The sequence below is a fragment of the Phoxinus phoxinus genome (genome assembly GCF_949152265.1).
Source record: "Phoxinus phoxinus genome assembly, chromosome: 1".
Taxonomy (NCBI): domain Eukaryota; kingdom Metazoa; phylum Chordata; class Actinopteri; order Cypriniformes; family Leuciscidae; genus Phoxinus; species Phoxinus phoxinus.
The window spans coordinates 4,406,707-4,424,694 of NC_136876.1; the positions used below are offsets into that span (position 1 = coordinate 4,406,707).

Sequence of the window (17,988 nt, forward strand, 5' to 3'; positions counted from 1 at the left end):
ATGACTGAATGCATCTGAGCAAAATGAAATCCAAGTCCAACTCTCTAACATGTAAGAAATTAATCTTTGATTTCATGAATAATAACGTGCTTGAATACTGCATATATATATATATATCCACATCTGCCAAAGCAGAGTTCTGAGCGTTACTTCTGAGAAAACATAAGACTGTTTTGAAAGAAACATGTAGCTTAGTTTAGTCGACACATGCTTCTTACAGGATGTGGTTTGACAACGAGAGATGCATACGAGCACGAGTTCAGTCTATTCAGAGACCAGCAAGAAGATGAGACACCTTCCCTGTACACTCTCAAGAAAAGGTACTGTTGTAAAGTTTTTCCTTGATCGAAGCAGAGACCAGTGAGACAGTTGGATCACGTTCACAAGTTCTTCTTTATTGAGCGCGGCTGCAAGTTCGTCCAAAATCAGTCTAAATCTAAACCAGATTACATTGAAATGTATATACCTTCTAAGGGGGAGGGACTTCTGGGACTGGAAAGTAGGGAGGAGTTGATTCTATCCATCGAAAAACCTGTATATCAGGTTATCTAGATTACTCAAGAGAAACCGAGCAAATCAGCTATTGTATTGCTAATCCAATCATCCTGACTTGATTGCTCAAACCTTAACATTATCATAGAGACAAAGGCACCGCTGTACCTTGAGCTTAATGGTCAGGAAGTGCATAAAGTCCGACACCTGAATTGCTTGACTTAATTTTCATCTATGCCTCAAATGCTAAAATCAGAATTCTTCACCGTGATGTTTATGTAAGAAAGCATATCTGAAATAGATTCTTAAAATTTGTTATTCTTCAGTACAAAAGCTGTCACTGGGACGGTCTCTTTTCAGAAGGTACCAGTATGCACGCTTCAGGTCCAAAGATGCACCTTTTGAAAAGGTCCCGCCCCGCACCAGCTTCTGGACCTCTCTTTCTGAGAGTGTACCTGCAGTTAAACCACTCTTCAAAAGTTAAGGGAGTATTTTAGTAAAGAAAATGATGTGAGCAGGAAAGTGTTTTAGCAAAGCTGTGAATGTGTTGAGAGTGTGTGGCTCAGATCAAATGTAGGCTTTTAATGCTTTTGGGAAACTCGACCCAGATTAGTTTTGATCTTATAGTTGCTTCAGCAGTTTTCCAGAAAACACTCCTCTGTGAAAACCACTCTGACATTCAAAAGTCATATTTCTGCTTTTTGTCATATTAGAGAAGTGCAAGCCTTTGAAAACAAAATAAGGAAAAGCAGAAATCAGGTCGGGTTGTTTCTGTGGACCGTGAGAGATCAGAAGCCAAACAACACTAATTCCACCATGTCATAATAATGTACAGTAAGTGATGGACGATGCTGCATGTGGAAGGAAGATCTTACAAAGTCAGATTTGTATTAGTTTGCACTCTGACAACATTATCACTCACACTTGAGCATAATTATTATAATAATATTCATAATTTTCGGACTTTCATGGCATTTCAGTTTTTCTGTTTCTGTTTGTTTTATTTCTGTAGCACTGTTAAAACACAACCCAGGTTGAACCAAAGTGCTTTACATACAGATTCCAATAAAGGATAAAAATAACGACATACCTAGACCAGTCAATACATAACATATAAAATATCACATCTACTCATTATAGGCTAACGACATTATGGGCCCTATTTTAACGATCTGAAACGCAAGTGTCAAAGCGCAAAGCGCAAGTACCTTTGTGGGCGGATCCCGGCGCTGTTGCTATTATACCGGCGGGATAAACGACTCTTGCGCCCGGTGCAAATCTAAAAGGGGTTGGTCTAAAGTCGCTTCATTATTCATAGGTGTGGTTTGGGCGTAACGTGAAATAAACCAATCAGAGCATCCTCTCACATTCCTTTTAAGAGCCGGTGCGCTTGTTCCATGGCGGATTGATATTATAACGGCGGATTTGCCAGCACACGCAAGGAGCGAATCACAGCCGAGGAGGCCGACGTTCTCGTCAGGGCCGTAAAACACAGAGAACATTGGGGACATTGGGGATGATGGGAGAAACCCAGCAACATTAGCTTCGGTTAAACAGGCGTATACTTTGGGTAAATGTGTAGCCTAATCTAGATTTTTTATTTTTTAAATCTAGATAGATCTTTTCCACATCTTCACGGACACAACAATGATTTCCCTCGTGTGTTCATATTTTCAAATCAATTATCAATTATCAAAGTGGATGCGCGTTAACATTATGGCCAAGCACGCGCCCATAAATACCATTTCACTAACGCGCAACGCGCCACTGTCTTTAGACTCGGTTTTTCCTGGTCAGTGGCGCAATTGCTTTCTAAAACTTTTCTAAAACTGGAAAATAGCTCCAGGGAAGGTTTGCGCCGGAACACGCCTCCTCTTTGCGCTGAACCGCCCCCGCGAGCGCAAGTTCATTCCCTAATTTACCGACGTGCGTCTGTGGAGGGAAAAGTCCGCTGTGCGCGGGTGCAAAATAGGAATGATACATGCGTCGGTGTACAAAGTCAATTGCGCTGGGTGCAAGATAGGGCCCCAGATGTGACTTTCACAAATGCTTAAAAATTGATAGCGATTTTGCAGGCCTGATAGGCAACGGCAGCTCATTCCATTGTCTCGGCCCTGTTACCGCAAACGCCCGGCGATCACCCTTATGAAGGCGTTTTGTTCTGGGTACTATCAGTAGTTCCTGATTCTCTGAGCGTAATCTTCTGGAGGGGGTATACAAAGTTAAGAGATTCGCCAAATATGGTGGGGCCTGATTATTTAGCGATTTATAAACAAAGTAAAATTTTGTATCTTATTCTGTATTGCACTGGAAGCCAATTTAAAGACCTGGAGACAATTTAAAGACTGTTTGCAGGTGTAATCGACTCCTCGATGTTGATCGATGATCGATGTTTCTTTATTCCCATTAAAAGCCTCCCCGCCGCATTTTGTACCGATTGCAGTCGAGACAGAGATGCGGCGGTAATGCCACAATGCAGCGAATTACAGAAGTCGAACCTTGAAAAAATAAAAGTGTGGATAACTCTTTATCTAATAGAATAATAGTAAATAAATAATTTATTTTATTTGATAGAAATAGTTTAATTTTAGCTAGTAGACGTAGATTGTACAAACAAGCCCGGACTACAGAATTTATTTACTTGTCCATTTTTAGGTTATTGTCAATTAAAAAGCCTAAATCTCTGACTGTAGATTTCGTGTAAGATGTTAAAGGACTTGAATCTAATATAGTTTCTGCGGGTTTATTTTGATGGCCAAATACAATAACTTCTGTTTTGTCCTCATTTAACATTAAAACGTTTTTAGCCATCCAGTTTTTCAACACTCTAAAAGCGACTCGAATTAACTGGTAGTGGTAGATACATTTGCGTGTCGTCAGCGTAACAATGAAATTCCGCTCCATACTCCATACTTTCTAAAAATGCTTCCCAAAGGGAGCAAATACAGTGAGAACAGTGTAGGAGAAAGGATAGACCCTTGCGGGACCCCCCACGGAAGTTTTTTTTTTCCTGAGGTCATATCATTATAGTTAACTGAAAAACATCTACCACTCAAGTAGGACTGAAACCATTTCAAAACTGTGCCTTTTAAACCCACTGAGTGTTCCAGATGGGAAATAAGAACGTCATGGTCAATCATATCAAAAGCTGCGCTTAGATCAAGCAGCGCTAAAACAACAGTTTTGTGCTGTGAACTGTCCACCAGCTTGTCTATGTTTGCCATATTTTTTATAACATAATTTTTTGTATACAGATTTACATTAAGTGAAGTTATATGTTTAAATGGTGTATCATTTAATTTACAATTAAATGTATTTATTTAATATTCTAGAAATAAAAGCTGTAAAAGCTTTGATGTGTTAATATTTGTTTTACATTTTAGAAACGTGTGATTTTGGAGTGATTTCGGAGAGTCATGGTTTCCCACTAAACAGACACACAGAAGGACTGGCATTACCACAGCCATTACATATTTAAAACAGTAATATCCTATACTAAACCTAAACCAATCTTGACAAACTATATAATTTGAAAGCTTACAATCTCTAGTTTACATATTTGGTGACTGATTTTTTAAAATAAACTACAGAGGAGCCGTAATTTATCAATTTGCAACAAGAATATGTTCATACTCCTGAGGCGTGTTCAGACCTTTATTTTGAAATAGTGATGAACATGAAAAATCATGAAAGAATGGTAGAAACCTCAGTTTGTTTTCATGCCAAGAGTTTGAAAGATAGCATCCATTCACTTACTTTAGAAAAAAAGGTCTGAAAATGTTTTAAATATAAAGAAAAACATAATAGATTCAGCATTAGTGATGTGGCAGCGAGCTATAATGCACATACGTGATCTTCTGTGTTTCTTAGAGGTTGAATTCATTTCAAAATCTGCCAAACTTTTGCCAAACCATCCTAAACTTCTGATTAGGATGTCTACTTTATAAATTGTATGAAAATTGTAAAAATAATGGTTCAGATCACTCAAACAACATATGGAAATGGAGGCGCTCTTGTATGGGCAGTAATGTCCACTAGTGGAGAAGTGTGGTACTGCGCCCAAACTAAATCTCACTGAAAGCTTATTTCAAGAGATATCAACCTAAAATTTTAAACACAACTTGTTCACATTTGATTTTTTTGCATTTTTAGAGTCCTCCAGGTTTTGAAAATATATATTTTATATAAAATATGAATAATTAAATTTTTAACATTGTACATTTTCATAAACTCAAACTTCTATAACTTTTTTTCTGTTTAACTTCCTTAATTTATTTCACTTCTACAAAAATCTGCCAAATGTCTTCTTAAAAACAAGACCAATCTCTTACATCTATATTCCAAAGCATTCTTGAATTACAACCATTTAAGTTCTGAATTTGCATTTTCATGTCTATTTTTTTAAAAAAAAGGGGAGGGGAGGGGGGGGGGGGCGCTTAAGGGGTTAATAGAAGAATAAATGTGCTCCACTCAGTTCACTGTGAGAGTGAAAGCTTCTGCTGTGGTTTGAGTCACACACATCTGAGAATGTGGTTTATTCGGATGACAAACAGTGTCTGCATAAGACAGGATCTGTTATTACATGTGTGTGCGATGTGTGAAGACTTTATTTTCCTGTCCTACTGATGTGAACTTGATACATTCTGACTTCCCAGATAGCAAGCAACCATTGAAACTCTTAAATCAATTTGAATGTTTCATTGGTAACTGCACTAAATCAACATCACATTTGCACCCGCAATTAGTTTTGAAAATACTTTTAAAATTTCATCCAAAAATCAATGGTGATGTAATTAAATCAATGTTACAATGAGAGTTTAGGAGAAAGAAGTTGCCTCGCTGCTTATATTGTTGGAGATGGGTTTATATTTTACATACAAATCAATAATACATTTCACATAAATACATTATTAATAAAGTCTAGCACAATACACCAGGCGAATCATAACTTATAAGTAACTATTTCTTAACATATTAATTTGTACAGAACAAATCATATATATCCGTTTCATTAATATAAAAGCAGCACTTAAATTATATTCATATAATTATATATAACAAAAGCTGTTATGAGAGCAGTTCGGCACATCCAGAAAAATGAATGGATCTCTATGGGGCCTCTGCTGGAAGTATATGGTAATTACACTTAAACTGACTGAAACATTATTATCTTCCAAAAAAACATCGAACCAGCAGATGGCAGAATTATGCATCTAACACCTAGTTTAATATGTAAGGAATAATTGACGACAGGCCGTTGAATTATTAGAAAAATAATGCACACCCGAGGTGGTAATGCGGTCACGACGCGAAGCGGAGTTACACCTCGGGTGTGCATTATTTTTCTAATAATTCAACGGTCTGGAGTCAATTATTCCGCTTATACTACAGTTACCACACCTCGAAATATTGTTCAGATGATGAATTTCAAGACGTTTGTAAAGTTTTTGTCATTAAAACGCTCTTGTATGTAGGACTAATTCCTTGCGCATCTAAACTGCATGCTCCGTTGCTAATTCCAAAACGTCATTTTAGAGTTAGCGGAGGTCTGAGCCGCTGATAGCAGAGTAAAGGCCACTTAATGCTGGACACACGTAACGACTAGAAACATTCTCTGACTGTGAATGCAGCAGATTTTAAACACCGCTGTGAACACAGACTGAACGCGCTGAACACGCGTGCATGCAGATAAGTATCAAATTACATTCATAACCGGCCTTACAGTAAGTGTGTCCCCGGCTTTATGCAGTTATTAATGCAGTTATGAGAGAGAAAGAAGCATTCGCGTCAATATTGTTATTTATTTATTCAATTCGTTTAATTAATTCGTTCATTCTTTTTTTTTCTATTAGTGACAGACTAGCCTAATAAATGAAACACAACGCCCTTTTAACAAGTATAGGCCAATCAATAATTTTTTATTTTTTATATTATCTGCAGCAGGACTATCAATTTATTGAAATATTCTTTTTAATTTTCTATTGATTATATATAGGACTATATATACTTTATTTATTAAAATTAAACTGCATCTTTCCATTGATTGTGAAGTTAGACATTGAGAACTGCAGATAAAGCGCATGCGGCTGCAGTTTTCTTGTTATGAATTGTATCCTATTGTCCGTTATTACAGTTGACTACGCGAAGTGATATGGAACTGTAGTGCGGTTAAGACCTGCCGGAACTACTTTAGCCGTGCGGTTCCCTGAATATAATTGCACACCTCAGAACGTTCGTCAACCAATCAGATTCAAGCATTCAACGGCCCTGTAGTATAATCAGAAATAACTCAGATTTAATTTTGATCATCATTAATGTTTTTTTTGTTTTTTTTTCACCGTAATACATTTTCTGTAAACCTGTTTTGAAATGATGTGTGTTGTGAAAAGTGCTCTACAAATAAATTTGAGTTGAATTGACTTCTTTTGAACAAATCACAGTGATCTCGTGCCCTTTCTCTTGGTTTGGTCTCACTCTCATGCCATGGCGTTTCCCAAAAGCATCGGTGTCAATGGTCTTCCCGATCAACCTGGGCTCACGATGCTTTCAGTAAATGCAGCCCTTGCATATACACTGATAACAGGTTTAATGATAAGCAGAAAATGAGCTGAATATTAACAGCAGAACAAACTCTGTCAGAGGGGAGTCAAAATAATAAATGAAGGGAGATTTTGAAGTAAACTTAAAGGGTTTATTCACTGGGTGTAAAGCTTTCTATTGGTCTCATCTGACCATCGAACCCAGTCCCGTGTTGCTTGGCAATCTCTTTGGAACTACATTGCTTGGCGGAGGAATACATGTGTTATGCGCCAGAGAAACACGAGCACAGCCATGTGTAGATCATTGTCTTTGAACTTCCGGTTTTGCGATCGCTCTTTATATCTCTATGGCATCGCTGTCCAAGAGTAATTAGCTTTTGAAGTGGATTTACTTATTGTAAAGTTAACGAAAGTTATCATGAGGATTGTTATGTTTAAAGCAGATGTCGTAACAAATATCAGTAGACCGGGAAGATTTTAAAACGAGTCGTTCATTCATAAATACACAAGATCGCTGTGAAAATAATGACCGGAAGACAAAAGACAACGAGCGCAGCGCTGAAAAGGGGCGGGGCTACAGAAGGTCTATATAACGGTTTTGTTGTTGGTTAAAATGAATATTTTTATGGAGTAACCGTTTTATAAAAGCAATGAGCCCCTTGAAGCCGTATTTTACAGTGGATTTAGAGCAGCTAAGGGGGTTTTAGGCGCTCCGTGTCGTAGCTAGTGATGTGATGTTCGGCCCTGAGGCTTCGTAGCTTGTATAAAATAAAATAAACGAAACATCTCACATTGAAGCAGTGTATCGGAGCTTGATACAAGCTCCACAAGACACAATACAGGCAGCAAGACTTCCAGACGATCATGCCATTCCTGAGGCGTTTAATCAGGCAATCAGTCATCTTTCATTTTATTATTAAGGCTGCACATATTCCCAGCCACTGCAATGTCATAGCTGATGCGCTTTCACGCTTTTAGGCTTTCAGTCGGCTTTGCCTTTTAGCCAGCCCGGATCCATCACCCTAACCTCCCCTACCAGAGATAATGTTACATTAGACTATTAATTCAGGTAACCAGAACATCACTAAAGGCGTGACTCCCTCTCATCTTAAACACTTGTACTTCTGCTTGGTCTTCGTTTATAATGTTTGGTAACGCTTTAGATTACAGCCCGGAAAGTACTGCGTAATTACAATGAAATTACAGTGTAACTTTCGGTAATTACAGTGTACCTATAAAGTACTTATGTGTAAGTATAGGGGAACAATATGTAAAGTCTTGGGAATAAAGGGGTAACAACCAGGAAAATACTGCGTAATTAAAACAAAATTACAGTGTAACTTTCGGTAATTACAGTGTACCTATAAAGTATGTACGTGTAAGTATATAGGGGAACAATTTAAAGTTTTGGAATAAAGGGGTAACAACCAGAAAAAAAAAAAAATTATTTAGGCAAATTATTAAGTATTTTAGAACTACGGGGTACTTATACTATAATACAATCTTACTTTTGGGAGCAATTTAGCGAGTAGGCTACATACACTGCACCTTTTTGTAATAATAGTGTATACAAATACATAAAGGCTTTTTTCAAATTACGGGGTAGCCTATATATCAGTGCATTTATAAAGTAGGCTAATTTGTTTTTATTGCAAAGGTGCACTGATTAAGTTGTTTCAAGGCAAGTAAAACTATTGCAACTTTTTTTTTTTTTTAAATGCTGGGGAAATATACTCTTGTTTCATGTAGTTACAGGGTACGTATGACATTGCGGGCCGTAAATTAAAGTGGTGCTTCTTACCCTCTTGTTTCATGTAGTTACAGGGTAAGTATGACATTGCGGGCCGTAAATTAAAGTGGTGCTTCTTACCCTCTTGTTTCATGTAGTTACAGGGTAAGTACAATAAAAACACATGTAAACACACAATCTGATATCACTTGGAAAACTTTATTTGAAAAACAACTTATTTTAAAACGGATTTACAACACTTTCTCTTGCTTGGTTTCCTCCTCCTCTTGTTCCTCTTCTTCTTTCTTTCCACTGATAAATCTTAAGAAGGAATCCCATGTCTCTTGCTATTCTGTATTATGTGTTAAAAGAAAATACAGTACAGAAATGTCCTCACCATTTACTCATCTTTTACCCTCATGTCATCCGAGATGTATGTGAATTTCCTTCTTCAGATTAACACAATTTTTTTTTTTTTAGAAAAATATATAATCTCTGTGAATGCATAATGCAAGCCCATGTGTTCCTAAAAGTTGACATCAAACAGCACATACAGCAATAACTAAAGTAATCCATACGACCCCAATGGATGAATCAATGTCTTCTGAAGTTAGACGATAAGTGTTTGTAAGAAAAATACCAAATATTTAAACATTTTAAAGACTATCGCTTCCGTTCCGACCAACTGTCACTTGCGCGTGCATGAGAGGGTTGAGTTCACGCTTGACACGCGTGACGTAAGCGCGCCGAGAAACCGAATGTCGATTTTTTATTTTTTTTATTTTTTATTAATACTCACAACAAAATACAAACAATAACACATAATAATAATGAAAAACAAACAATACAGAAGAACAGAGATGGCAGTTCTCGCGCGAGTTTCACATCTAACTCCCGCGAGAACGTAATGAACGCGTGAAGCTTCACCAAACACGAAGCCAAGCCGACTCTCATGCACTCGCTGGACGCTGGTGACAGTTGGTCGGTAGCGAAAAGATGAGTAAATTACGAGAACATTTCTGGGTGTACTGTAGCCTATTTTCTTTTAATACATAATACAGAATAGCAAAAGACTCATTCTTAAGATTAGGCTAATCAGTGTAATGATAGAAAAAGAAGAAGAGGAACAAGAGGAGGAGGAGGAAGTAGGAAGCCATGCAAAAATGTATACTTTCTGTCAGGACTTTAGTATTTGAAATGAAAAGTTGATTTTAAAAAAGGAATAAAGTCCTTTTTTGAAATAAGTTGTTTTTCAAATAAAGTTTTCCAAGTGATATCAGATTGTGTGTTTACATGTGTTTTTATTGTACTTACCCTGTAACTACATGAAACAAGAGGGTAAGAAGCACCACTTTAATTTACGGCCCGCAATGTCATACTTAACCTGTAACTACAAGAAACAGATATTTCCCCAGCATTTAAAAAAAAAAAAAAAAGTTGTAGTTTTACTTGCCTTGAAACAACTTAATCAGTGCACCTTTGCAATAAAAACAAATTAGCCTACTTTATAAATGCACTGATATATAGGCTACCCCGTAATTTGAAAAAAGCCTTGTATTTGTATTATTACAAAAAGGTGTATGTAGCCTACTCGCTAAATTGCTCCCAAAAGTAAGATTGTATTATAGTATAAGTACCCCGTAGTTCTAAAATACTTACAGTATAAATAATTTGCCTAAATACATTTTTTTTTCTTCTGGTTGTTACCCCTTTATTCCAAAACTTTAAATTGTTCCCCTATATAATTACACGTACATACTTTATAGGTACACTGTAATTACCGAAAGTTACACTGTAATTTTGTTTTAATTACGCAGTATTTTCCTGGTTGTTACCCCTTTATTCCCAAGACTTTACATATTGTTCCCCTATACTTACACATAAGTACTTTATAGGTACACTGTAATTACAGAAAGTTACACTGTAATTTCATTGTAATTACGCAGTACTTTCCGGGCTGTAATCTAAAGCGTTACCTAATGTTTTGCTATTCTTTCCTCTATTTCCATCCTGATCACGTCCGTTTGTTCCTTCCTCGTCAGTCTACATTTTGGAAAATGAAAGAAAAACGATTTTTCCATTCGTAGATAGCTCACAGGCATTCAATTTCACACACTCTCAAGTTCAATTCTTAAGCACTCTACAGGGCTCTATAGTGCGACCAAAATCAACTTTATTATTATAAAAATAAGTTTTTGTGTACAAATCAGGTAATTTTTACCTTCAATATTATAGTAGGCTAATAAAGCCTATTGGCTACAACTGACTCCCATCGTTTACAGCATTAGTTAAGAGATTTGTTTTCCTTGAGAAAATTTGCCATGTATTGTTCCTGATATTCAAAATAATCAATATTGAATCGAATCGAAGTGCAAGCATGTGAATCGAAATCGAATCGAATTATTTTTATATACAGTATAATTGTGCTTCAAATAAACCAAAGTAGGTAACACTTTATTTCGATAGTCCACTTTAGACATTCTACTAACTATAAGTAACTTGGCAGCTACATGTCAACTAACTGTCATTAGAGGATTAGTCGACTGTCTGCTTAATGTCTGCTAACACTTTATTTTGTTGGTCTCCCAACAGACCTTCTACTGACTATGGGCCCTATCTTGCACCCAGCGCAATTGACTTTGTACACCGACGCATGTATCATTCCTATTTTGCACCCGCGCACAGCGGACTTTTCCCTCCACAGACGCACGTCGGTAAATTAGGGAACTAACTTGCGGGGGCGGTTCATTGATTTGAAAATATGAACACACGAGGGAAATCATTGTTGTGTCCATGAAGATGTGGAAAAGATCTATCTAGATTTTTAAAAAAAATATATAGATTAGGCTACACAGTTACGCAAATTATACGCCTGTTTAACCGAAGCTAATTTGTGTGGGTTTCTCCCATCATGCCCAATGTCACTTCTCTGTGTTTTACGGCCCTGACGAGAACGTCGGTCTCCTCGGCTGTGAATCGCTCCTGGCGTGCGCTGGCAAACCCGCTGTTATAATAGCAATCCGCCGTTATAATAGCAATCCGCCGTTATAATAGCGATCCGCCGTTATAATAGCGATCCGCCGTTATAATAGCAATCCGCCGTGGAACAAGCGCGCCGGCTCTTAAAGGGAATGTGAGAGGACGCTCTGATTGGTTTATTTCACGTTACGCCCAAACCACACCTATGAATAATGAAGCTACTTCAGACCAACCCCTTTTAGATTTGCGTCGGGCGCAAGAGTCGTTTATCCCGCCGGGAAAATAGCAACAGCGCCGGGATCCGCCCACAAAGTTACTTGCGCTTTGACACTTGCGTTTCAGATCGTTACAATAGGGCCCTATAAGTAACTTGGCAACTACACGTCGACTTATTCTACTAACACCTAACCATAATCTAACAGTCTACAGACAGTCTACTGTCTACTAATACTCTAATGAGAGTTAGTTGACAAGTTACTTATAGTTAGTAGAATGTCTAAAGTGGACTATCGAAATAAAGTGTAACCAAAAAGTATTCTTGTTTAAAAAATAATTTACATAATATATAAGAATGTGGAGTGTGATAGAAAGGTAACCTTGAAATGGATGTGGTATAGGCGATGTGAGACGAGCAAATATTTGGGTGCACCAACATTAAAAAGTTAGGCGCACCAGTGCAACCAAGGCAAAAAGTTAGTCTGGAGCCCTGTATACTTCTGCGTTTATGTCTGTGATGCTCTGCAGTTACACCACCGAAGCGCTAGTTGGCGGGGGCGGGTTTTAATGTTCCACTGAGTTCAGATTCCTCGCGGCTGTTTTGAGTTTAGGCTACACAAGCAATGGCGACTGAAAGAGAGCGGATCATGTTGGAGTTGGAGGTGATCGAGGTGGAAAAACAGTTAATTTCAGTGAAATTACTAAAACTTGAATACAGAAACGAGAGAAGCCGTCGGAGGAGATGGGACGTGATTCACTGAACTCTCTCTGAACTTACAAATGACGGGCGGTGCACAAGAACACGCCGGAAATGCGTAGGAGGAAACGCGATGCTACCAAGTCGACCAATCACAGATCTTGCGGTCCACATGGTCATGTTTTTTTGTAGTAACTATAGTTTAACTATGGGTTTTGTAGTAAAACCATAATAACCATAAAATCAACCATGTTTTTTGTAGTAAAGCCATAGTAACCATAACATTTATTTATTTTATTTATTCGGGACAGTGCACATTAATGAACAATCTAACATTTCTGTACAGACTGTAAATGAGCCAGGTTATAGCATAAATGCTCATTTTCACCTGTAGTCCCCACTAACAATATTAACCATGGTTTTACTACACTCTCAGAAAAAAAAGGTGCAGGATGGTACAAATAATGTTCCTCAATGAACACTAAGACAGATTTTAATCAAATAAATGCAGCCTTGGTGAGATTAAGAGACTACTTTCAAAACACCCATTTTGTTTTCTTTAGAATCTGATTCCGAAGAAAAAAAAAAAATTTGAATCCGAAATAAAAAACATTTAAAGGGATGTGTATACCACATTTATGTCATGTCTTTGTATATTTCTTTATCACGAAGCAGGCATATTCAAATCAGTATAAACTCAAACGATACACTTTATCTGCAGCTCATTGTACAGCTCAGTTCAGTTCACTTCTTTTCCCTACAGGTGTCAGATAAGAGATGAGGATACAAATGAGCTGTAACAGAATGTCCTTATCTTATACAACTTTGCAAATATAGCCATTGACTTTGCATTTACAGAGTCTTTTATCCCACTGCACTTCTAATAGTTTTGAAGAGAAATATCAACCCTTTTGTGAGATCTTGCAAAAATATCTCCAGTCATAGTCCAAAAGCATATCCTAATATTATGAATAAATCATGTGAAAATGTGTAACACATATTGGACATTGTTGTAGGTAATAATGGTCATTGACTTTTTTGTTTGTTTGTTTATTGTGAATGGGTAACGAAAAGACAAGAAAGAATATTAATTCAGGGACAAACATGTTACATTCATTTATTGGTGTGAATGTGGGCATTTTACCATTCAATGTTGTGCATGCAAAATGTTACTGTAAATATATTGTCATGCCATAATATATTATGTTATTTGCTGTTCATGGTATCCTGAATGTTTTTGTATAACTTTGAGAAAGTATTTTGATATTTGAAAAAAATAACATAAAATAAAAAATAATAATGATAAAAAGATGGCAGCAATACCATTTCATTTGAAATTGTATTTTTTTTTTTTTTATAGTCCCACATTTAACATTGTTTTTCTGGCTAGAGGACTGATCTTGAATTTAAAAGCATGTAGTTTTTGAAACACCTCATCATATTTGTGGATTTTATCCAAAGGGGAATTACTTCAGAAGGACTTTATTGATTTATTTCAATATATGTAGATTTCCTTTTTTTATATTACACACTGTCGTGCAACACCTGCTTTGTTTAAGAAATGAGAGCGATGATAGACTTTACTGCCTGTACTACTGTATACTGTAAATGCATGTCATTATTTCTTATCATGTCTCAGCACACACACACACTCTTCATAACCAATATAAAAGGCCCACCTTCCCAAGATCTTCCCAAGTTGTCTGTGAGCGACTGCCTTTAATGATAGTCTCCTTTCATCATCGTTCCTGAAAAAATAACGAATAGAAGTCATCAAGAAGACAACAATATTCTCAGGTAATTTGGGGGATAAAGAAAAAGTCAGGATGACACTTTCATCAGTGAACATCACAGGATTATATAGACCAGAAAATACAAGATATACAAATTCAAACATTGTTAGAACTTGTAGTGAAGAGTTTTGTTGTGCAAATCTATAAATGTGATCCTATAGTAATACATTGTGTGGACTGTATTTGTGAGACGCTGTTGTGTTTCTCAGCTTCTGTTTTTCTCTGGATCATCTGGATCATCTGAGGGATTCGACTGAATCAAGATGCTGCTGGTCATTGAAGCTCTTCTTGTTTTCGCTGCTTTAGGACAGGTGAGCATGTTTTCCAGTATGAATATTACAGACATAAATACTGATGATTGATCATTATGATTCCTATCGCTGCAGGATCACAGAGCTTCTGCTGCATATCCGTTGAATATGGCTCCGAATTCTGTTGATGATGGATATTTTGGCTGTATAACTGCAATGGCGAAACTGGTGAAGTTCGAATATCTAGAGAATGAAATCACAACCAATCTTGATTTTGGAAAAGCTTGGGAAGAAGGTAAAAAAGATCACTTGACAATACAACATTTAATCGCCATTCACGCGTACACTAACAATGACCTAAATGTATTTTCAAAGTTTAACGCTGCTGCTCGCGATGGTAAAGATAAGTACAGAATGAAAACATACGGATGGTATTCACTTCATTTTCTGTTGACACAAGCAATACAGATTTTGAACCAAAAAAACAAATGCTATGATACTTATCGTGGTACAAAAAGTGAATTTGATGAACCAAGCGAAAAGATTCGCTTGGGCTCATTTTCATCCTCCTCTCTTAATATTGAAGTAGCAAAACAATATGGAAATACATCTTGTTTTGAAATCCACACTTGTTATGGTGCTAATGTGACGACCTTTTCTAAGTATCCTAAAGAGAAAGAGGTGCTGATTCCTCCATATGAGATTTTTAAAGTCACTGATGTCAAGAAAAAAACAGATCATAAAGATCTCTGGTGTGAAACCGTCTACACTTTGAAAAGCTCTAATGTAGTAAGTACCCTGAACTGTGAATTGATAAATTTCAGGGCCAAACTTTAAAATCTTCATTCATTGCATTTCTTCTGATGAAAAGTTGCTTCTATTATAATTATAACGTTTGTTGGCTTGATTCATTTTGAATGACAATCGATCTTTATAACTGTCAATCAACACTGAACCTTTTTACTGCAAAAGTTTGCATTCATTTATTTCTGTTTTCAGAAGATAGCACTGCGGAAAGTGGGATTTTCTGTTTTAACCAAAAACATTATTGTCTTTATTTTCACATGTAAATCTGTAAGTTGTGTGGAATGGGAAACTGAATAGTCAAACGCTTGTATTTGAATTACATTAATAAATTATATGAAAGAAAAAACTGTATGTCTGTATTTCTTATAGCAAAAAGCCTATAGCCTATGAATATAAAAATATCAAGACTGTTTTACAAACACAAAAGTGGGGAAAACTGTAAAGATTTAAATTGCAAAAAAAAAAAAAAAAAAACATTGAAATTAATCAATCAATTCATGAAAAAACAAAGGGTGCAGCCTCTTAATATGTTGTATTTTTGTATTTTTCAAAGGAGGTGATTGTGTTGTGTCCGAGGTTATAAAAGCTGTTTGTGTGTGTGTGTGTGTGTGTGTGTGTGTGACATCCAAATACAGTTTAAAACCCAGGTTTGATTTCCCCCTATAGTGCTAAACATTAAATAAGTGTCACAATTAAAAAGACTTAGGCTATCTACCTTATTTAATGCAGGAGCGCCTTGGCCATTTGTGACTTGAATTTACCTATACAAGAAAAATTATTCTGCTTTATATTGCAAACGTTTAATTGTTATAGAGTTCGGCTCCAACTTGCCTCAACACACCTGACTGGAAGTGTCTAGTGCGATTACAAAATATATGGCAATATACAGAAAAATATAATGTGATATATTTTTCATAATACATTTCCATATATGGGACACTATTGCTTATATTTTTCAATATACTGCAATATATGCATTGACCATGTATGGCGATATATTAATGAATATAAAATATTTATACATGAAGACAAAAATAGCATTACATGTAATATTCACAAAGTTGTATCTTGTACTGTATAAATATATTGCACATACATGTTCCCATATAACATTCACTCACATTTACCAAATGAGTTATGACAGATTTCTTATTCCCAGCATGCTTTGCTTCTGACTGACTTCTGAAAGGAGAGCAAATGTTAAAATTAAGTGTTATTTAATGTGTTTTGCTCATGAAACACATTAAGTTTTTCTGGTATGAGCCTGTGGTTCGGTGTACAATGCAGACATTACTTTTAAAATATGATAATTATAATCTCTAAATACTTAAGTACATGTAAATGTGCTTTTCTTAACTAGCTTGAAAATATGAAACATTAATAATGTAAAAAAAAAAAAATACATTACATTGTATTTCGCTATATATATGTGTGTTTAAGAGTAAATATATCAGCAATATATTACACATATCTGATCACATATACATCCATATATTATGAAGTGTATTACTGAATATGAAATGACATACATTATGATATATTAGTAAATATATTGTCACATATTTTTCAATATATTATATTGAATATATTATTCTGTATATTTTCAGTTATACTGTTAAACTATTTAATATGTTGATCATTCATATGTGGGAAATATTTCTCAACAAGCGTGAAACATTAATTTGCCTGGCGTTGAAAGCAGTGTTTATAGCAACAATAACCCGGGGTTGAGCTTCATAAAGCCCTATGCTGTGCTTGCCTTTGACTTCATACATTTTGAATTGAATATGATTGAGTCATTTTATTAGTAACAGAATATGGTTTATGTCTCGAATATAGACATGGGAAAAACTGAATTTCAAAACTGAATTAATGCTATGCTATAATGCTACATCCTGACTCACTTCCAAATTAAGGATGAGATGGACATTTTTCTTAATGAGTACTTAATAACTCTCTGCATTAATTGGATGTTTATGAAGATTTTATTTATTTTAGATTTAATTTGTCATCATGTTCCTGCTTTCGAATAACGTATGTTCAATTCATTATCTTTGCTACTTAAAGCTACAGTGTGTAGGATTTACTCCCATCTAGCGGTGAAATTGTATATGACTACCAACTGAATATTAATTTCAAGTTAATTTTGTTTTAACTCCTACGGTGGCCGTATTATTCCAAGATTAACACGGCTTCCAGTTCCACTTCGTCCATGAGTGTTCCTTCAAGTGATGAGCTTACTTTAGAAAACTAGTACAAAGTGCATTTAAATGCAAAAGAATATATATGAGAGACGGCTGTTTTTGTCAATTGTATGTTTTAATTTAAAATGTTTGCAATGTTAACATAAGTACATGTTTAAATGTGTTGTCACTTAATTGCTTGAGCAACTTAATATAAAATATTATAAATGTTCAAATGCTCAAGCTTTGGTTTCATCTTTAGTGTTTTAAGCTTTGTGTTCAATTTATATTCTGTTTATTTA

General features: G+C 35.9%; 2 protein-coding genes across 2 annotated transcripts in view; both read left to right on the top strand.

Annotated features, from left to right (window-relative positions):
- The window catches only part of LOC306999735 (uncharacterized protein), a 501,826-nt gene that overhangs the window by 108,498 nt on the left and 375,340 nt on the right, over positions 1-17,988 (top strand). The window lies entirely within an intron of this gene.
- On the top strand, positions 14,686-15,952 carry LOC307003246 (uncharacterized protein). The gene is made up of 3 exons (XM_079621463.1): positions 14,686-14,756; positions 14,832-14,991; positions 15,370-15,952. Exons 1-3 carry the CDS (start codon positions 14,709-14,711, stop codon positions 15,531-15,533), a joined length of 372 nt encoding a protein of 123 aa, XP_079477589.1. The 5' UTR covers positions 14,686-14,708; the 3' UTR covers positions 15,534-15,952.

Bases quoted from the DNA above. Each gene is read 5' to 3' on its own strand.
- LOC307003246 (XM_079621463.1), top strand. From the start codon at position 14,709: ATGCTGCTGGTCATTGAAGCTCTTCTTGTTTTCGCTGCTTTAGGACAG. The intron at 14,757-14,831 runs GTGAGCATGTTT...CTATCGCTGCAG, and splicing joins TTTTCGCTGCTTTAGGACAG to GATCACAGAGCTTCTGCTGC. The intron at 14,992-15,369 runs GTAAAAAAGATC...AGTATCCTAAAG, and splicing joins TGGAAAAGCTTGGGAAGAAG to AGAAAGAGGTGCTGATTCCT.